Raw genomic sequence first — 22,861 nt, forward strand, 5'->3', positions numbered from 1 at the left:
AGACAACAAGCTGTGTCTTCATTGGCTGAAGGGAAAATATTGCGCGAAATCTGACATGTAGATCTGTTGCAGATTTGAGACAACATAAGAATGTTGGTTTGTAGTAACGTTGCAATCTTGAATAAAAAAAAAGTAAGATTGCTTTTGTTGCTCCAGACTGATATTGTTATGGAGCTTGTCTCCGTCCAAAATTGCGCACCATAAGAGAGAGGGAGGGAGATTGAGAGGAAAGAGAGAAACAAATTTTAAGGAAGCAAAATGCTGCAATCTAGGGCCACCTGAGCTCAGAAACTGTCATTTAATCATCTCTCTCCCTCTCGCTCTTCTTTTTTTCATGAAGGGGGGCCCGTGCCCCCCCCCCCCCCCCCCTTAAATCTGCCGCTGGTTTGCTTGGTTGTTGATGTAGAACGATAGCAAAGGAGTCAGGTCAGATCATAGAGAGAGAGATTGAATTTTACTCATCAGGGTTCTTGCATGCTAACAGTGTCATCAATGAACATAAAGCCACCGCAAAACATATTTAACCCAATTGTACTTAGTGGTTTAAGCTAGTTTATCACTTTGCATGCTGAGAGTGAAGTTAAGATTGATCTTTTCAATAAGTAGGCTCTGCAGTCAGCTAAGTTCAGGCTATCCAAATAATCTCATTTGCAGGCTTATAGGTTCCCAGTTAGCTAGCACACAAAGAGCACCAAGTGCAGCACTGACATCTGTGCATGTACAGTACAGAGTATAGCAACCGAGCTTGACTCATTTGTGCAATTCAATTATAAGTTGATCAAAATGCTAATTGAGTCGATTGAAAATTAAGCAGATACTACCCTCCTGCTGCAGATTTTATGTACACATTTTTTCAACAAAGTAACTAATTGTTTACAGCTTTCAGTGTTCATCACAAGACATATTCTTATTTTTATTTTCAAAAGCCATATAATCAGGATCCTTTCACATCTTGTACCTGCATGTGCATACTTCCAAACCATTCAAGAAGTCAAACATGAGTAATTATATCATGATCCTTCATATATGTTTATTTCAAATTAATTCTTTCAGTAAACACCTCCAGATGTTACTAATTCATATCAATATACTTTATTGAAATTTAGCAACACCAATATAGAGAAAGACACACTTAACTGATAATCTGCATTCAAAATTATCACAACACTTCTTTCGACACACACACACACTTTTTGGAATCCTGCTGCTAAAGCTGAACGAACACATTTCACAGCAATATGCAAGCATTCATTCTTGTATTCAACAAACATGTAAGTATGCACTCTTCTTTCGATATGGCATTTTCTGGAAAAGATTTTGTTTGAGTGTTTATGGAGTAGTTGTATTTCATTTTCTGGATAGGGAGTCAAGATACAAACAACAACAAAAACATATGCTGATCGTATAATAGTGAACAATAATTATATTGTGCATATTTTGTCAAAGTGTTGGTGTCAGAAATATGCACTCATTCACTGCCAGTATGATCGTTTTGACTATTGATTGAACAATTCAACACATGATAGTAGTACTCATTAGCTTGGATGTGCAGGTTTTTGGAAAGAACATATTTAATTGCAGAAAATGTGTATTGGGACCGTGAGGCCTTTCATCACTTGCCTGAACATTATTATCCCTTGACATAGTTAAGGTTTATAAGGGTTGGCGGTCAATAAACCCCTCAGTGGATTTGTTTCCAAACATCGTCAACTGTAGTGTTGCTCCTTGGCCTAAGTTTTTTTATTCACGGGTCCATTTTTTTTCTGATTTGAAGCACTGTTGTGACCACTGGCTAGTCAGCCTGTTGTCCGATACACTTTTGAGATGTTGGAGGCCCTCTGATTGAAAGCAATATTGTAATAAATCTTGAAGAAGGTGTCCGTTTAGCGAAATCCACTTCCTCTCCATTGTATAGTTCTTGCACCCTTCAGACTGTTGCTGAAACAATCAGTTCAGAAAATCATTATCTCCATCTACTTATTTGTTTTGCTTTTGTAGTACACTGACTCTCCTTTCTCAAGTAAAAAAAGAAACAAAACTGAACAGAGGAAACAAGCAAACACACACCACCACCACCACCACCACCACAAACAAGAAGAACCTAGCTGAAGCCGGTGACAAGCTGTTTTGCACAACGCAAACATGTGCATAGCTCAAAATGGTAATTAGACAAGTAATTAATCATGTCTAACAGTCAATTCCTAGAAGTGTGTTACTTTAATAACATAATTTAAATTATAACAACTGAAGGGAAAGCTCGCGTGGATCACCTTCATCTTAGATTATTAGACTCAAAAATGATCTACGCGATTTCTTGACATGTAATCGAATTGCAACTTTTCAAAGACCAACAAGTACACTCATGTTTCATGAATTGATTAATCTTGACTTTCCCGTTGACTATAATCTTTTACTTGCATTAAATATTCCATAATAACAATGAAAAGTCAACATTTTGGCGCAGAACGCTTGAAATGTGTCAATATTCTCTGCTCCCCTTTTACAAGTGCATTTAAATAATAAAATAATTCTGGAATATGGTACGCATACTTCTTATGCTAAAGTGCAAACAACAATAATACGATAAAATGTCTTTTTGTGAAAGTTATGATGCAATTTGTGGAGCAACTCACCTCGCTTTGCCGCCGCGTGAGAGCTGAAATCGATTGAACCGGAGCGTGGGTAGTTTCTTCGTATCAACCGGTTATACGGTGTGGTGATAACAACGGTGAAAATACAAACTGTAAACAGACCAAGTGTTGGACTGAAGAAATAACATGGTTATCCAAGATATTATCCAATGTACATATCGCGATCGTTTCGATCCCCCCCCCCCCCCCCCCCACCCCCCAAAATCTGTGTACGGGCCGATGGCTTCACAGTAAACCATTTCTGAGTTCTGAGTTCTGAGTTCTTCCCCCCCAAACACTCTCTCTCGGTCTCTCTGTTTCTTTCTCCCCCACCACTCTCTCTCTCTCTCTCTCTCTCTCTCTCTCTCTCTCTCTCTCTCTCTCTCTCTCTCTCTCTCTCTCTCTCTCTCTCTCTCTCTCTCTCTCTCTCTCTCTCACCTCTCTCTCTCTCACTCTCCCCCACCTCTCTCTCTCACTCTCCCCCACCTCTCTCTCTCTCTCTCTCTCCCCCCTCTCAAACACTCTCTCTCGCTCTCCCTGTCTCTCTCTCCCCCACCACTCTCTCTCTCTCACACACCTCTCTCTCTCTCTCTCTTCCCCCCCCCCCCCTCAAACACTCTCTCTCGCTCTCCCTGTCTCTCTCTCCCCCACCACTCTCTCTCTCTCTCTCACACCTCTCTCTCTCTCACTCTCCCCCACCCCTCTCTCTCTCTCTCTCCCCGCCTTTCCCCCCCCCCCCTCTTTTTCTCAGTCTCTCTCTCGCTCCCCCCCCCCCCCACCACTCTCCCTCGCTCTCTCTGTCTCTCTCTTCCCCACCACTCTCTCTCTCTCACACACCTTTCTCCCTCCCCCACCTCTCTCTTTCTCTCTCTTACTCTCCCCCACCTCTCTCTCACTCTCCCCGCCTCTCCCCCCCCCCCCTCACCTCTTTTTCTCAGTCTCTCTCTCGCTCGCTCTCTCTCTCTCTCTCTCTCTCTCTCTCGGTCTCGATCTCTGTCTCTCTCTCCCCCCACCTCTCTCTCTCCCTCTCTTTGTGTCACTCTCTCTCTCTCTCTCTCTCTCTCTCTCTCTGTGTCTCTCCCCCACCTCTCTCTCTCGCTCTCTCTCCGTCTCTCTCTCTCTCTCTGTTTTTCTCTCACTCTCTCTCTCTCTCTCTCTCTCTCTCTCTCTCTCTCTCTCTCTCTCTCTCTCACCCCACCTCTCTATATCTCTCTCTGTGTCTCTTTCTCACTCTCTCTCACACTCTCTCTCTCTTTCCCACATCTCTCTCTGTCTCTCTCTCGCTCTCTCTCTTTTTCCCCTTCCCATCTCTCTCTCTCCCTCTCTCTCTCTCTCTGTCTCTCTCTCTCTCTCCCCCATCTGTCTCTCGCTCTCTCTGTCTGTCTCTCTTTGTCTCTCTCCCCCCACCTCTCTCTCCCTCTCTGCCTTTTTTTCCATGCATGGAGCATCGAATGCATCTTCAAGAAATGACGTCACTCGGGAAAGACGTCATTCAAGGTTTGGGCGTGTTCTTTTTGTTTCTTCAAGGGGTAACGTCTTTGGCTGCATTTCTTTTCTTGCAAGTGTCCAACACTTAACAATGGAAATCTGCAAGATGTTGAAGGCCTGATTTCCACATCGAAGCGCCCAGGTGGATCTATCTGCACACTGTGTTGCGGCAGGTGATATGATCGGACCTCAGTTTGTGCCAGTCATGGATGTGTACAGTAACAGTGTGCAACAACTTTACTTTTTGGGTGTTTTGGGTGCATTCGGTAAGCGCAGTTACCTTCTCTCTTTCTTTATGTTTTTGCGAAATTATGTTTGTGTTATTGTTATTAAGAGGAGAATGTAGTGTACACATTTAAAACAGGATCGACATTTCTTCTATCTGTGTCATTCCTCAAATACACATGCAAATTTAGATCGAAACACAAAGAACACACATTGAATGTGCACTGACAATACAACCGCATGAAGCTTCGTTTGTCCATATTTTATGATTTAAGGGGAATATTCGTCGGAAAACGCAACTTTGATGCACATAATGTTTACTCGCTCTTCAATCGGACGTGAAGTTGGCATCATAAAACAGTGACTCAGTGTAGGTATGTTACAAAATGCGTGCGCAGCTCAATTTTTGACGTCATTGAAAATGACCCCCCATTTTCTGATCACTCACACTGTCTCAGTTTTGGGGTCCGCTTTTCTATTCTTGTCCAAATTTACATCACATGGGCACCCTGTCGAAGACGTAGAGCACATTCTTGACTTTAAGATTGAGAAAGATGGCGAGTCCAACACTGTCGAGCTCGCCGGCCAGAATATCGGGCGAAGAAGACACAAAAGAGGTACTTTTATAAACCAATTTATAGCCTTTGAACTCTTATGAGACCCCTCTGAACAGTTAGTTTGACCATTTTCCTGCTGTTTCCCAAAGTTTCAAGTCGATAAAGCGATGCGAAGTACCTTTTAACGGATGCGCCGCTTTGCGCCCGGATTGTCACCCATGTTGTATTCACATCCAACATGGCGGTCGGTAAAGTTCGTCTGCTCTCAGTTTCATACTAACTTACTAAAAAAAATTAAAAAAAAATTATTTTTATTTTTTATAGTTGTTTAGATAGAGCTCTGAACCTTTCTTTTGATACCAAATTGAACAATATTGATAAACAAATGTGTGAGTTACAGTTAATTTTAGCTGAAAAATGTCAAAAATGGTTTCAATTTATCCTCTTTGCCTCTATTACGAATTTTATTACTTTAAAAATTCATAACTCGGGTTGCACTTATCCAATCTCAAAGTTATATATACCATTGGAATGCTGATTTTCTGCTCTTTCAAGTGATATAGATCAAAATGTTAAATGAAAATTTTGAATTTTTTTGTAACATACCTACTCAGTGCTTAGATCTATAGAACCTTCGATGAGTAGATGCGACTAAAAGGTAAACATTCTAACTTTCTTAATACGTTTTATTTAATTGTTCATAGACAGACCACCTGTGGCAGGCATCGCGGCGACGAACAGAAAGTTAGGGGGAGCGTACTAACAATATTTGGATCGACGGCGTGTGGGATAGATATGTGAAAGTGGAAGGGTGTTTGGGCGTGCGTGCGGGTGGGTGTGTGTCTGTGTCTGTGTCTGTATGTGTGTGTCTGTGTCCGTTTGTGGTGTGTCTCTGTGTGTGTGTGTGTGTGTGTGTGTGTGTGTGTGTGTGTGTGTGTGTGTGTGTGTGTGTGTGTGTGTGTGTGTGTGTGTGTGTGATTCCTCAACGAAGGAAACAGCGTGATGTGTTGATGATAAAAGAATGTGAGGTAACACCAGACATGTGCTGTGCAAACAGACCTGACATTGTCATCATTGACAAAGCGGGTCGAGATGTTTTTAATGTCGAAGTTAACGTGCCTTTTGACGGTTTCATAGACATTTGCTACACCAGTAAACATGAACTGCAATCAACAGTTATTTAACTGTGATCGCGTTTTGGGGCAAAAGGCTGTGTCGGGTATGTTAAAGTGGAACCTAATAACATGTGTAAAGTGTGTTATATAATGTTATTGTTTATCGATTAAAAGGGCACGCTTTAACTAAGCGTCTTCCCAAAAGTTTAAAAAAAAAAGTTAAAAAAATAAAAATTAAAAATAACATGTGTTACAGTTACACTTTTCTCATGGAGTCAAACACAATGTCTTGACGTAAACTACCCTAGACTGACAGTGAGCTACCTTTTGTTGAGACTAATAGATTTCCATTTTGGCTTTTGACATAATCAGACATTCAGTACACGCGCGAGCCCTGATCGAGGCTAATGCTGTCCTGCCCGTACAATGATAAACATTAATTCGTAACAAAATTGCAGTTTAGACTCCTTGCAAGAAGGTCAATGCAACTTGGTATTTGTTCAAATGGTTGGATGCTAGAGGCATGACTGAAAGTCTTGGGGCCTCCGTGCACCTTGAAGTGTGTGTGTGTGTGTGTGTGTGTGTGTGTGTGTGTGTTTGATTGTGTGTGTTTGTGTGTGTGTGTGTGATTGTGTGTGTATGTGTGTTTTAGTATGTGTGTGTGTGTGTGTGTGTGTGTCCTTGCATGGATGTGTGTCTGTGTGTGTGTGTGCGTGTGTGTGTGTGTGTGTGTGTGTGTGTGTGTGTGCGTCCTTGCATGGATGTGTGTGTGTGCAGGCGTGTGTTTGTGTGTGTGTGTGTGTGTGTGTGTGTGTGTGTGTGTGTGTGTGTGTGTGTGACGACACCATTTTGCAACATTATCTCTATCATATGTATTTATTATGGCAGGATCGGTGCTTACCCAGACGGAGGTCCACTTGGTGTGTCCTTCTGAGGTTTGGGAACCTGAGGCAACCATTACGCTGAAGTGCTTTGTGAAGATCGTGTCGTACCCCTCAAAATGTGTCACATTTGACGGAAAACAGGTCATATTTCGCCAGAGTTTCAACGGAGTTACATTTGTTCCAAAGTGTAACCTGACGGACACTCGAGCTACCTGTAGAGGTGGTAGCAACTGTTTTTGTGGCAAAGGAAACATAAGTCACTTCCTTTTTGAGTACACGTTCAAAGCCACCAAATACAAAGAGGGATACTGGGACTGTTCCGTGCCTTGTTGGAATGGATCTGTTGCTCTTACGTCGCAACAATCCGATTGCGACAATCGGAAAGTATATGGTAAGACGCAAACTTTCTATTTCTTCTTCATTTCACCTTCTATTCAAATTGCTTTTATTGTTCAAGTTATATTGAGCTAATGAACTGTTTTTCGTTGTTTATGAATTATCATAATCGACAGGAACTACCTCGACCTGACAAACGTCACCCTTTTTTGACATGATAACTGATAAAATAAAAGTGAAAATTGTTATGACAGCTTACGATACATATATAATAATAGTTTCGTTGTGTTTGACGTTGCAAGTGCGCTTTGAAAAAAAGGTTTGAATAACGGACAATTGTAAAAAAGTGTATACTGTCATATTGTAGTTGTCAGCAACAAGGGGAAGAGCCCGTGACTATATATATATATATCCCGCTGGAGCGTCTGTAAAATCGACAAGTCTGGCAGCGGAACGAAATTCAGATGTGGATGGAACAGTGAGTGCAGGGACGGGGCGGTGTGAGAGCACACCGGGACAAGAAACAGGTGTAAAGACGGGGGGGGGGGGGGGGGGGGGGGAAAAAAATATATATATAGGCTACACATTTCAGTGTTCAGGATAGCTGAGATATTTACCCATGGGACCATTTTCGGGTATTGCCGATCCTCCGCCTCTTTTTCACTTCTGGCAATGTTATCATGTTTGACGCTCAAAACAAACTTAGTGTCTGTCCACAGAGTTTAAAACGTACACAAATGTGATATAATAAAGCCAAGGCTTCTGATATATACCAGTTGTCATTTTTTTCTGAATTTAATCTTATCTAATTTACCGACAAAGATGATTCGCTCTAATTAGGCCTTATGCTTAACGGAGCAGAGAAAAAACACCAAGCTCAATAGACAACTTCTTTTCAACCTATAGTTATCAGCATGAAACAAAGCGTGGTCCATATGACGCTTTCACTATAGAACACGCAAAGGAAGTCTGCTTTAAAACATAAGACATATATATAGTACGCTACCTTAAGGCATATGTACATTTATACTCTTCTCCAATACCCCTTATCAAACAACACTAAGCATATAATTATGCGTCTGAGCGCCTGGTTAGTAATAATGTATTCTGTGTTTAGTAATTATTTATTTATTATGTCTTCTTTTCAGAGAATCCCGACAGATTGAAGAAAGAGCTGACTGATCTAAAAAAGAAATACGCTGATTTATATGGTATGTTCAATCAGAGAGACTTTACTTCTTTTGCCACAACACGGCAGAGAGTGAGGTTTGTCTCCCGATGTATGTGTGTGTGTGTGTGTGTGTGTGTGTGTGTGTCTGTGTGTCTGTCTGTCTGTCTGTCTGTGTCTGTCTGTGTGTCTGTCTGTCTGTCTGTCTGTGAAAATCTTTTCTCAAAAACTACTGGACGGAGTGTGATGAAACTTGGTACAGCCATTTTTTAAGAGCATTTGCTTGAAACTTTTTTTCGCCGATTTTGGATAGGGCTATTTGATGACGTCATATTTGGACGTTTGCAAAAGTTGAGGCGGCACTCTCACGGCGACAGTTTTTCATCAATTTGTTTGAATTTTTCGTTACATGATCTTCGACTAAGTGCGGACTATGGGATTTCATTTCAGCTTGGTACCTAACATTTCGTTTATGAAATGTTCTCTCAAAGTCAAAGTTAGTCAAATGTGTTGATTTCTTAAAAGTTGATATTTGAATCAAAAAAATGACATCATTGTATTCTGTATTACCTCCTGTACTTGAAAATGTATAGTTTTGTTGTGTTTGATTGAAAAATGGGCTTAAAAGTTAAAATGACGAAAATCGTTAAATAGCGAATTTCTTTATTGTTTGAAAAAAAAACGCATAACATGATCATTTCTCTGTTCTTTATCATAAGCTGATTCCAAAAATATAAAGTTTATTGTGTTTGTCACTGAAAATATGCTTAAAATGAAGAAAATCTTTGAAAGGTAAGTATGCTTCATAAAGCCTGTATCTAAATTATCAAGGTGGTTTCTGTGTGTGTGCCTGTCTGTCTGTGGGTATGATGACTAAAGGCTACAAACGGCTTCACCGACTGAGACGGGAATTGCAGGGTATGTTCTTTGCCACTCGAGTCATGTCATGGGGTACTTTTGAAAAAGCAAACTTGAAAGGAGTCGTTAAAAACAGCGGACAAAAAGTAGATTTCATATGAGCTATCGAGGATCCTTGCCGTCGTATCGGGGCTGTCGAAACCACAGGCACTCGTCACGAGCGGGTCGGGATCAAAGTGGGCGGGGCCTGTGCGCTCTCAAAGAAAAGAACCCCCGTCCATCACGAGTGACATCCAAGACATAGGCCCCGCCCACCTCGTGACGAGTGCCTGTGGTCGAAACCTTGCTTCATCTGCCCTCAGCACGTCTTTAGTTTTGACGTCATATCATCTATCTATATATATACGACTTGTGTCTGTCTGTCTGTCTGTCTGTCTGTCTGTCTGTCTGTCTGTTCGCGATGCACGGCCAAAGTTCTCGGTGGATCTTTTTCAAATTTGGACACCGTCTTCAGCTACACCCCGGACACAACCTCATCGATGAGATATTTCAACACGTGCTCTCAGCGCGCAGCGCTGTGCGCGCTGAACCGATTTTGTTGTTGTTGTTGTTGTTGTTGTCGGGATCCACTACCAGTAACTCTTCCTTATCTTCTCCAGTGATTTTCAGCCGCGATTATCTCCCTTCCTCCGTGTGGCGTCAATCCATATTCCCGTTACTGGGTTACTATTTTTAGAAGGTCACTGCACGTTACTATTTTTAGAAGGTCTCCAGTGTTTTGCGCGTTTATCTCCTTTCCTTCGTGCCGGGTCCCAGGCGCAGCCTGGTATTCGGCTCTACTTCTTCCCGGCGAAGCCGGTACCCGGCGAAGCGGGTAATCATCTAGTATATATATATATATATAATAATATATATCCGACTTGTGTCTGTCTCTGTGTGTGTGTGTGTGTGTGTGTGTGTGTGTGTGTGTGTGTGTGTGTGTGTGTGTGTGTGCGTGTGTTCGCAATGCACGGCCAAAGTTCTCGATGGATCTGCTTCAAATTTGGTGGGCATATTCAGGTAGACCCCGGACACAACCTGGTCGATGAGAATTTTCAACACGTGCTCTCAGCGCGCAGCGCTGAACCGATTTTGGTTTTTCTGTTCATCTTCCCAGATCCATTCCCAGTAACTCTTCCTTATCTTCTCCAGTGTTTTGCGTTTATCTCCCTTCCTTCGTGTGGCGTCAATCCATATTCCCGTTACTATTTTTAAAAGGTCTATGTCCACAACGCTCAATTCATATTCCCGTTACTATTTTTAGAAGTTTTCCTTCGTGTGGCGTCAATCGCGTACGGTGCGCCACTCAGCGGCAAAGCCGGCGTACGGTGCGCCACGGTACCCGGCTTATTCGGCTCTACTTCTTCCCGGCGAAGCGGGTACTCATCTAGTTCGTCATATGTTCGTAGCGTCATTGTCCAGTCTCTTCAATTTTGTTGGCAAAGTCTTGGTCTCGGTTACAAAGACAATCACGGCAAGCCACGTCTCTCTCTCTCTCTCTCTCTCTCTCTCTCTCTCTCTCTCTCTCTCTCTCTCTCTCTCTCTCTCTCTCTCTCTCTCTCTCTTTCTCTCTCTCTCTGCGGGCTAATACGTAGAGGTTACACGCCGACGCCGAGTCTCAGTGATTATTAAAAGTAATGGTCGAAGTTTGCGGATCATGAAAAATGCGAGCTTTAGCGAGCTTTTTCATGACCGCGAACTGAGACCATTATTTTTTATAATCACTGAGACGAGGTGTGTAACCTCTTTATTCCTCCTTTCTTCAGTTATTCAAAGAAAAGAGGAGGTTTTTTGCGAAAGTTTGATCGAATCCTATTCACTCAACCAGTCAACCTGCGCAGGCGATCGATTAATGCGCTGTTGTATAGTTCCGTGCAAATCATTCCATTATGTTAACACTTCCTATTTTGGACTAAAATCAAGTACACAGACAATCATGCTGTTATTCTGCTGTGGCGGCAAAGGCAGATATTGTGTGTTCTGTATATGTTTTGGTATCGCTTAGGATAATGTTCTTTCGTCAAATGGGACTAGCAGACGAACTTTTGCACCCGTGTTCCAACGTTAAAAACTGTATGAAGTTCAGTTTTCTGGGGAAAATAGTGTATGAAACCGCTTTATGTTGTTTAACTTGATGAGATGTGTGCATTTGGTTGCGTGTGATCTGTTTATTAAATGAAATATTGTTGAAAACTCTCTTTTCAAAAATAATTTGGTGGATGTTGAGTATGTCATGCTATAGTGATGGTGGTGGGAAAGAGGTTGGTTCGAATATGTATATATGTGAAGTATTCTTAGGGTTGAAACTTGAATGGATTGATACAAGTCACATAATGATCAAGTTTGTGTCAATCAGTCTGACGTAAAAGTTCCGTCTTGAACATTATTTTTATGAAGCTGAAACAGCTTTTTTTTTAAGGGGTGGGTGGAATCCTCCTTTCAAGACCTGCCTACAAAACCCTAAAGGACATGGGGAAGGAGAGTCGTATAAAACATTTGCTTTTCTTGTTATATGTTAGAGATTGTGTCAACAAATTGGACGTGACCGATTTTTTTTTTTTTTTTTTTTTTTTTTTTGGGGGGGGGGGGGGTCATATACAGTGAAACTTTTAAGACCTAAAATAAACCTGACAAATTCCCACCTTAATTAAAGGAGTCTCAAAATAGGAGTAAACTTACAGAGGTTATTAACAGAAAAGGATGGAAAAGAGGGTCTTGAAAATATGGAGTAGGGTCTTATTGAGGGGCGGCGTGAGGGAGTCTTCTTTCGGGTTGGGGGGGGGTGGAGGGGGGGGGAAGAAAAGAGGGGGGGAGGGGGGTCTTTAAGGGTAGGGAGTGTTCTATGGTGGGTCTGAAAAGGTGGTTCTAATGTAATCGGACATGACGAAGGCGAGTCGTATAAGCATTTGCTTTTCTTGTTAAATTGGTACATTGCCCAACAACTATTTTCCAAAGTCGGCTATTGGAGCAACAACATGCGGTTTACAATTGAGTAGCAGTCACACTTACATCATTTAAACCTTACAGGCATTGTCCTTTGAAGACAGCAATTAGAACCAGAATCAGGGCTAAATCATTAAAACTGAAGACAGCAATTAGAACCAGAATCAGGGCTAAACCATTAAAACTGAAGACAGCAATTAGAACCAGAATCAGGGCTAAACCATTAAAACTGAAGACAGCAATTAGAACCAGAATCAGGGCTAAACCATTAAAACTGAAGACAGCAATTAGAACCAGAATCAGGGCTAAACCATTAAAACTGAAGACAGCAATTAGAACCAGAATCAAGGCTAAACCATTAAAACTGAAGACAGCAATTAGAACCAGAATCAGGGCTAAACCATTAAAACTGAAGACAGCAATTAGAACCAGAATCAGGGCTAAACCATTAAAACTGAAGACAGCAATTAGAACCAGAATCAGGGCTAAACCATTAAAACTGAAGACAGCAATTAGAACCAGAATCAGGGCTAAACCATTAAAACTGAAGACAGCAATTAGAACCAGAATCAGGGCTAAACCATTAAAACTGAAGACAGCAATTAGAACCAGAATCAGGGCTAAACCATTAAAACTGAAGACAGCAATTAGAACCAGAATCAGGGCTAAACCATTAAAACTGAAGACAGCAATTAGAACCAGAATCAGGGCTAAACCATTAAAACTGAAGAGTAACGATGAAACAAATTGATTGTCTTTTGAAAGAAAGAGAGGACCAATTGCCGATCCGATCCATCTCTCAGACTACCATGCATGGAGACTGTCCCGTGTTGGTCATGTGTTTCTCACAACCGCCATAGCCAAGTCTCCCACACGTGCCGCTATCATGCACAAAGTGAAGTTAATGTAAATCAAGTTATTTGCGAACACAAATTTACAACAACAACAAAAAAAGTCGCGTAAGGCGAAATAACAACATTTAGTCAAGCTGTGGAACTCACAGAATGAAACTGAACGCACTGCATTTTTTCACAATGACCGTAGTCCGCCGCTCGTACAAAAGGCGAGCCTGTTTAGCGCGGTAGCGGTTGCGCTGTGCTGCATAGCACGCTTTTCTGTACCTCTCTTCGCTTTAACTTTCTGGGTGTGTTTTTAATCCATATGTTTTTGGAATCAGGAACCGACAAGGAATAAGACGAACTTGTTTTTAAATCGATTTCGGAAATTTTATTTTAATCATAGTTTTTATATTTTTAATTATCAGAGCTTGGTTTTAATCCAAATATAACATATTTATATGTTTTTGAATCAGAACATGATGAAGAATAAGATGAACGTAAATTTAGATCGTTTTATAACAAAATAATTTTAATTACAATTTTCGGATTTTTAATGACCAAAGTCATTAATTAATTTGTAAGCCTCCAAGCTGAAATGCAATACCAAAGTCCGGCCTTCGTCGAATATTACTTGGCCAAAATTTCAATCAATTTTATTGAAAAATGAGGGTGTGACAGTGCCACCTCAACTTTTTACAAAAAGCCGGATATGACGTCATCAAAGACGTTTATCCAAAAAATGAAAAAAAAACGTCTGGGGATATCATACCCAGGAACTCTCATGTAAAATTTCATAAAGATCGGTCCAGTAGTTTACTCTGAATCGCTCTACACACACACACACACACAAATGTAATGAGGTATTTCCTGTTTATAACACTTGGAAGTGACGCGCAAGATTTAACAATGACATAAACGCATTTCTCCATTAAAATAAAATCCCTGATCCCAGCTGCAATTTCCGTATTCAAGTCACTGATGGTTTGTAGTTGGTTATTGAAAACAAGACTTTTCAGATAACCCCACAAACAAAGATAACAATTGAGAATTTTGGTCTGGTAAGCTTGGCTATCGCTCATTGTCAAACCTAGGACAATTTGTCAATCACAAAATATGCAAGATATTTTAAAAACAACACAAAAGTCAAACCATTTGACCTACACATTTGCCACATTGTGAAACGGTCACACGTTAGCTGAAAGTAATGTATTCCGAATATGAACAAAAGTGCCGATAAAAATGCTACTTCAAATATGAAATACTTCGGGGAATACAAGTAAACGTTATTAGTTTTTTTTGTGAGTGGCATTTTGAGGGGTCAATCTGCACACTTTTTGCAGACAATGGATCCGGTTCACCGGGCGCTCTGCTGTCGTGTGCTGACAAAACCGAGTATCCTTGGCATTCGTTGTCATTAATCCAACAAAATAAGGGCACAAATTTGTGGCCCACAAACTGCAAATGTGACACATTTTGGTTTTGTGGGCCACAAACTGTATTTGTGGAGCATAAAATAAGGGGCACAAATTAAGCTTCATAAAAAATAAGGACAAATATTTGTGGGGCTTAAACAGTGTTTTTGCCCCCCAAAATGTTTTGGGCTCTTTTTTTTCCTCCTTATTTTGGACGTTGAGCGTGGTTTTCAGACCTACTGCGTTTCGGTTTTTAGTTAATGGCGGTCGAAGGCGATCTGTTTGGACAGAATCTCCAATGGCAATGATGTTTGCTAATGCGAGAGAATTGGGACGGGCGAACCTTTGCATATTAACCAGAGGTAAGTTTCCATGTTTCGTTTCATAACTGAGAGTGAGTTTATGGTAGTATGTGTTGCAACATGACTTGTCATTTCGACTCACTCGAGTCACTGTCAGTGTCACTGTGTCAGTCCACAGGCGCAAGGTATCGTTCATTGAACCAACACGTAGATAGTTGCCCTGTACAGGGATTTTCTCATTAATTTGAAGAAGAAGATTACCACTACCACGTTTTTGCAACCTCTTTTCAAGGTGCATGATCATAATATTTTATAAATTCTTTTTGTTTTTAAAGGCACAGTGAAGCTCACAGCCTTCGTTTTGCGTTTTTGTTGCAGCTGAGTGCATTTACAGTTCAAAAATCCTCTTATGGTAGTAAAACAAACCCAAAACTACCCAAACGACGACATATGTGAAGCCCGACAGTTTCTTGTTCACGCGAGTGCATAAATTAACCTAGTTATTACGTGGTGTTTGGTCGGAGTTCGATTCAACTGAGTGATTCCGGCCTCCATTTTGTTTTACACAAACTCATGATGACGTCTGACATAGTTTGCTAGTGACGTGTCTTTTTGTGCATGATGTGGTGATCTACTTGATCTAAATTTAGATCCAAAAATAGGTCAAGACCAGCCGGGTCCGAGTACGAAATTAATTCGTAAAAAAATCGCAGTTCTTGGCTCTTTGGGTGCAAGTCAATGAAACTTGGTAGTTCTTCTAACGGATAGCTGCCTGAGGTAAGACAAAAAGCCCCAGGGGCTCCGTGCACCTGGATTTGACAAGTTCAGTATCTTTAAAGATTGAGTTTAACTTGAAATACTCAAATAGGTAACCTTCTGATCGGTTCCCAATTATTGTATTGCAGGTTGGCATCAATCAGAAGAGAGCTATAGAGCTAGTATGTTCAACTTCAAGGTCTCCTTTCAGCTGAAAGAGCCAACCGATTGCTGCATGATCTTGAGGCTGTCACTGACAGAAGTAAAATATTTGATGCCACTGCCGCAAATCAGGTAAGAGTAAGGCGAAGAGGTTTTATTATGTACAACTGTCAGTGTTATGATGTACAGTGTGTTTTTCCTTCCCCTCCCTTACATTCTCAAGTTCTGGTCAGAATAACTCATATGGAGGTGTGTGTGTGACTGTGAGCAAGACTGAGAGAGTGTTTTCATTTTATTTTTATAATTCATGTTCAGGGATAATAATAAAATAATGAACACCTACTGACTTAGAGTCCAAACCACAGAACTGCTCGAACCTCTTAGCTTTATTTCACCAGTATGATGATCATGCAGTTCCTCCAGTATTAGAATCATTACTAATACTAGAAGCGCATGGCTTTCAGTGTGTACCTTTAAGTTTAATAAAGTACAATGTATTATTATTATTATTATTATTATTATTATTATTATGAACATTTGTGCGCCTAATCTAAATATAACCCTAGGCGCTTACAAAATATACAATACATAGTGAACATTATACGAAACACAAATCGACAAGGACCAAGACACTCGGATTCATACACTCGCAGACAGACGCACAGCGAGAACGCGACGCACTCACTCATACCAACTACAGGCTCATGCATTCTGAAGACGAAAAAACAGTCATAAATAAATAAATAAATTATTGGATACATAAAGTTAGTTGAGAGAAGAAGAATAGAGCTGGAATTTTGGAAAGGGAAGAAGAAGGAGAGAGAAGGAGACAGATTAAGGACCAGCAGGAGAGGGGGATGGGTGGTCATTAACAGACTAGTGAGGGAAGAGGTGTGTTTTGAGTGAGGTTTTGAATGATTGCATAGATGTGGAGTGCCTGAGTGAGTACGGGAGTTGGTTCCAGGTGGATGGGGCCTGGTAAGAGAAAAAGGTGCGCTGGCCATATGTTTTGGTGCATGCTGATGGTATCCTAAAAAGGCGGGTGTCTGCAGAGGATCTTAGGGAGCGAGAGGGGGAGTAGACATCAAGAAGGTCAGAAAGATAGCTAGGGGACGATAGATCAAAGTTTCTAAGGCAGAGTGTGGAGATCTTGAACTGAATCCTCTGTTGAACAGGCAGCCAGTGTAGGGTGTAAACAGTCACTCACTCACTCACTGTCAGGATATATCTCATTCTCAGTGAAACTGTGTGTCAAGTTCTATTATTTGTTTCCTTTGTGCTCTACACACATGCATACATGTTATACATACATATGTTATGTAATATACATATGTATATGCACACATCAACTTGTCTACATTGTATGTCTGTCACTCTATCAGTCTATGTGAACACATTCAGTTCACTGATTCAGTCAAAACTTCACTAAATGTAAAAGGACTTATAAAATTGTATATTCTAGAAAGATATCAATGCCACTGTCCCACAGTATCATAAGAATCAAGCGTTAATGTTGGTTTGGTTGTCTGTTGTCGTTTTTTGTTGTTGTTTTATGGGGGAGGGTGCAGTGTGTAAATTCATCTGGTTCTGTGGACAGTGTGTTTGTTGTTCCTCCACATAGGTAAATATCATACTGCATGTAGCTCCTAGTACTACTTGTCCTGTCAACTAACTTTTAAATTTGTTGCTCAGAGGAATGTTACTTCAGCCAATATTATATATTACAGGTTGGCATCGATCCGGCACAGTGGAAGAAGCAGATTGATTCCTTCATGATCCGGAGGCTGTCAAGACTCAAATGGGAAATATTTCATGCTAATGGCAATTCAGGTAAGAGTTTTGCTGCATGATCATATTGTGTTTTATCCCCGAGTACGCAGTACTAGGGTCCAGCAGACTTTAATTGTGTGTCTGTCTGTCTCGACTTAACAGCTTATTGCTGGGAAACTACTGGGCGCAGTTCGTTCAAAAGTTGATACACTAACTTGATAATAGGTCCGATTGATCGTATTAAAACTTCATAATGTTACCTGGGACCTAAATGCCAAATAAATCACAAAATCCACTCTTAACGGCGGGCGCAATTCGCGGTGGGATAGAACAGCCGTTCGGCTAATCCGCCAGCCAGCCAGCGACAGCGACACCAGGCTTATTGCGTGCGTGCTTGCTTTGCGTGCGTGTACCACTGTGCGCGAGGAGTATAGGCATTTGAGTTCACTGGCGAATGATAGAATTGGTGGCTTGGTGGAAAACGTTTCCGACTATGGCTAAAGTGATCCGGGTTCGATTCCCGGCATGGGCTGTCTGTTTTTTTTATTATTTAAAAAAAAAAATTTTATAATAAATTCTTGTTTACTATTGTTTATTATGAACGTTTTAATGTTTTATTTTACTGTAATAATTTTTTTAATTGTGTAAAATAAATAAATAATTTTTTTTATTTATTTTTTAATCCAAGGGATTAGGGTTTGATTCCCGGCATGGGCAATCTATTTTTTTGTTTTTTTGTTTTTTAAATTCTTGTTTACTATTGTTTATTATGAACGTTTTAATGTTTTATTTTACTCTAATAATTTTTTTAATTGTGTAAAATAAATAAAAAAAAATTTTTTTTTAAATCCACGTGCACAAGACAAAAACTTTCATACTGGGGGAGCGAGCCAGTCTGAAGAGTACTCGGGTCCAGCGCCAGCGTTTTTTATCCTCCCTCTCAGTCTCAAGTTCTGGTTACATTCTGACTGTTGGTGTGTGTTTGTGTGTGAGAACCGAAGTGTGTGTGTGTGTGTGTGTGTGTGTGTGTGTGTGTGTGTGTGTGTGTGTGTGTGTGTGTGTGTGTGTGTGTGTGTGTTTGATTTTCCCTGGCCAGTCAGGAGAGCTGCCAGACATTAATAGTAATAATACCTGCAGATTTTTCTAGCCCTGCAGATTGATGTTACACACCTTTGCTTTGATTTTTGAATTTGATAGCAAGCGCTGACAGGTAATGTGTCTTCTATATTTCATATATATGTTAAAAAGTAGGCATTAGAACTTGTCTACCAGGGAATTAGAATGTTTACGCTCTTGGCATTTATGTGGGTTTAGTGTGTGTGTGTGTGTGTGTGTGTGTGTGTGTGTGTGTGTGTGTGTGTGTGTGTGTGTGTGTGTGTGTGTGTGTGTGTGTGTGTGTGTGTGTGTTACAAACACAATTTACTCCTTACTCATACTTAAAACTTGTTCTTGTCATTGTGTTTGGATTTAAGATCAGTTCCTTTGTCATTCATTTGTCAGTAGGGACAGAAGATGACGAAGACCTGGCCAGTGAATGTGGATGAAAAGCAGTGCTATCCAAGTCCAGCTGTGATCGATGGGGAAGCTACAGCAACAGCGGCAGTAAATGTCCACTCAGTATTGGTTGTACTGAGCATTACAACTTGTTGCTATTGTAAATGTGTGTCAATGTTTTAAAGGCCCACTACGCCTCATTTAAAAAGTTGTCCTCACCTTTAAAATGGGATAAGACCATCCCTCCACTTGGGCACAGACCAAAAATCAACACTTTGACTGCTTTCTGTAGTGAGGTAGATGTTTTGGTGGTTTCGGTGAATTTTTTTTTTTCTTTAGAAGAAGCTGTACCTGAATTTATTCTTTAAAAAGATACCACTCTGCATAGAGAGCCTTGAGGCAGTTCATTTTTGGTATGCAACTATTAGTGCCTGTATGGTCTTATTTCATGTAAAAGCCTCGGGGATGTCGTCAGGCGTCCGACATAGATGGATTGAAAGGCTCAAATGTTCGATTCACATAGCCGCATGGCGGTCAGATGTCCTATTGTTTTGAACTGAGCGCTGTCATTGTCCGATAAGAACTCCATTCCTTCGGACAGCGCACTATTCTATATTTTTCTCTCAAGACACACATTTTCAAAAAGCGACCGAGCACTCTCGTGTACATGTGCACTGAAGTTGTGCAGTGCGGATCTTGTGTTTTCGGGAATTCCAAACCGTTTGTGATATGGGCTGTTTGGGTACCCCTGTCTGCAGCACATTAAAGTTAGGAGTACGGGAGACAACTCCAACTGACCATAAGTCTTGCGTCTGCTTTTGGTTTCAGTTCGAGACATTTTGACGAAGCGCATTGAATTATGCCACCGAAATAAAACTAAGGCCTGTCCACTTACAAAAACTGCTCGGTCAAAGTACAGTAAATCTTACATTTTGTTAAGAAAATGTGCGGCAGTAAAATTGAATTAGGAGAATACAGTCATGGAATAACCTGGTTTTCTGGGAAGTGACATAAAAATAATAGAACAATTGTGAATACTTCTTCTTCTTCTTCTGTGTTCGTGGGCTGAAACTCCCACGTACACTCATGTTTTTGCACGAGTGGATTTTTACGTGTATAACCGTTTTTACCCCGCCATTTAGGCAGCCATACGCCGCTTTCGGAGGATTGTGAATACTGATCGACATAGAGTGCCGTTGCTATGGAAACAGTCGTTACATTGGATTTCTAGGAAACAGTTTAACAGCGACATCATACATCAGAAATTCCTAATATTTGGCACAAAGATGCACATGTATCATATCTACAATCATATAGAACGATTTTTTTTACAACAGACTACAGTTGAATTTTAATATATTTTGTCATAAGAATGAACGAATTTCTCACTGCATATTCATTACAATAATTAATTTAAATTCAACTGTAGTTGTTTAAAAAAAAAACACGTTCTATATGATTGTAGATATAATACATGTGTATCCTTGTGCCAAATATTATGAATTTCTGATGTATGATGTTGCTGTAAAGCCGTTTTCTAGAAATCCCATATGACGCTGTAAATGCCAGTTTTCATCGCAACAGCAGTCAATATCCATCCACAATGTTTTCATTCATTTTAATAAGTCACTTCAATAACTACCCAGAAAACTAAGTTATTCCTTGACTGTATTCTTCAAGTTGCCGCACATTGCCTTAAGTCATAAATAAAGGGTTCCAGTAACATACCTTTCTTCTTTATTGATTATGAACTTTGGAAGGTTAGATGTTGAATCTGTTTTTAAAAAATATTTCCTTGATGTGTTGTACTAAGATCAACCGTCTGCTTGGCCATATACTAAAGATCCACTACCTGGCTGCTGTCTGCGGAAAATCGATTAATTCATAGAAAAATATGCCTTACAGGGAAGCAGCTAGCCGGTTGACTGTACATGTGTTAATATAGATAAGTTATGTTTGGATTAAATCAATCTCAGAAAGTTAAAAAGAAGAAAGAAAACCATGCACTCCTGTTACGGGCAATGGCTACTGCGCTATACTGGGTTGTCACTTTCAGTACGTTTTCGAGTAAACGTGTCTACACCTTCTCGTCCACGGGGTATCAACAAAGCTATTGTCTCGGTGAGACAATGCAGTGCGTTGGTTCAATTCCAATAAGCGAGTTTGACAGATTGAATAAATGTAGTAATTTTGGTTTCTGTTTTAGTTTTCGTGTGTGAGTGTGTATGTTTTTTTTTTAAACAATTTAAATTTCCACAGGCCAGAGTTCATGGAAAAACAAAAACACGAAAATTTGATTAGGCTGCACCTCAAACTTTCCCCACTCCCGATGCAGTGAACTCTGAGCCTTCCCTGGCCTCTGAAGCATCGGCACTGGAATCATCAAGCTCAGCTTCAGGAATACTGGCAAAACCTGTGGATGGCCCAGCCTCGACAGCAACCTGAGGGTCGTTGTCTGGAGGAGAGTTGAATGCAGGAGAGTTGAATGGAGGGCCGTTGGCTAGAGGGGCGTTGTCTTGAGGGATGTTGTTTGGATGGGCGTTGTTTGGATGGGCGTTGTTTGGAGGGGCGTTGTTTGGATGGGCTTTGTTTAGAGGGGCGTTGTTTGGAGGGGCGTTCTGGTGACTTCCTGACCTTTGTGTCCCTATGTAAACTCCAACAACAACTGCTGCCATGACGACACATGCAGCTCCAATCACACCCAGACCGATGACCAGAGTGTTCGGTGGACTGAAATCTGTGGGCGTCGGGCAGGATTTAAGTGCTGCAACATAGTGCACATGGGCAAATTGACACCCCAAAATGCCACTCACAAACAAGAAAAGTAGGGGAAGGGCTCCTAATATGGACCGGCTCCTAATATGGACCGGCTCCTAATTTGGACCACCTCCTGTTCTGACAAACTAACGGCGCTAGAGCGCTCAAAAAAGTTTTATTCGCTGTATTCACCCTCTCTGGATAACTTGCACATGTCAAAACAGTTGCAGAATCACAAATCTCAAAACCGTTAGGCTTTTTCTCTTTTTTTCACTTTTGGCAGCGTTCACTCTAAATTTGCCGCCTAAAACGGACTCGTTTTTGTCCACAGCCAAAGCTTTTATCACACAAAAATTGCTTTTTATGACAGCTAAGACCGCATTTGTTGCATTTTAGCAGTGTTGACCCCGAGTTTCTACTGCAAACAAAAAATAATAGCAAAATCTCAAAGTATGTGCGAGTCCCCTAATATGGACCACCTTCAACAAATAGAAGAAAATAAAAGCTAAAGGCTATTTTCATTAATTCATTAAGAAGCTTGCTGGAAATAACCTATAACTAGCCCTCGAGATTTAACAAAAATATAACAAAAAGTCTTCTTTTCGTGGAAGTTGATAATTTCACTTATTTTCACTCTGTTTATGATAAGCTTCTTTAGTTTCCTGGTGTGCTTCAAATAATGCTCTCATCAACCCGAAACAGATAAATCTAGAGCATATTTTAATTAGGCTGACTTGTACACTAAGTTGTTTTGAAATATAGGGGGCTTTTTACAGTGATTCGTGAAGGCCGCTTCACTGGTCCATATTAGGCGCCCAGGCCCCTAATATGGACCCTTTGTGATTTTTTCTGTATTTAATTTTTGCTGAATGTCTATCAAAGCCATTTCACTCTAATTAGGCCTAACGGTTAACCTAAGAGAGAAGGACTACCAAACACAAAATGAAACTTCTTCGCAAGAAAACAAGCTAGTTATCAGCATGAAACTAAAAGTGGTCCATATTAGGGGCCCTTCCCCTAAATGCTTACACGACTTGCCTTAGAACTTAGGCCCCCCCCCCCCCTCCCCTAACAAAAACCCAAATAATTAAAAAACCCAAAAACATATGCTACTCCAGCGTTATAA

The 22,861-nt window shown here is 40.8% G+C and overlaps 1 protein-coding gene and 1 long non-coding RNA gene across 2 annotated transcripts in view; both read left to right on the forward strand.

The window, feature by feature from the left end:
• The first annotated feature begins 4,143 nt into the window (after positions 1-4,143).
• LOC138973432 (uncharacterized) overlaps positions 4,144-22,861 on the forward strand; it is a 42,738-nt gene continuing 24,020 nt past the window's right edge. The window contains exons 1-3 of the mRNA XM_070346148.1: positions 4,144-4,384; positions 6,904-7,290; positions 8,384-8,446. Of these exons, the coding sequence (XP_070202249.1) occupies positions 4,297-4,384; positions 6,904-7,290; positions 8,384-8,446 (538 nt within the window). The 5' untranslated portion in view covers positions 4,144-4,296. The remainder of the gene's footprint in view (positions 4,385-6,903; positions 7,291-8,383; positions 8,447-22,861) is intronic.
• On the forward strand, positions 15,771-19,927 carry LOC138973431 (uncharacterized). Its single transcript, XR_011458020.1, has 3 exons — positions 15,771-15,846; positions 17,442-17,544; positions 18,985-19,927. It is a non-coding gene; the product is annotated as an uncharacterized lncRNA (long non-coding RNA).

Source organism: Littorina saxatilis, linkage group LG8, assembly GCF_037325665.1.
Source record: "Littorina saxatilis isolate snail1 linkage group LG8, US_GU_Lsax_2.0, whole genome shotgun sequence".
Lineage (NCBI taxonomy): Eukaryota > Metazoa > Mollusca > Gastropoda > Littorinimorpha > Littorinidae > Littorina > Littorina saxatilis.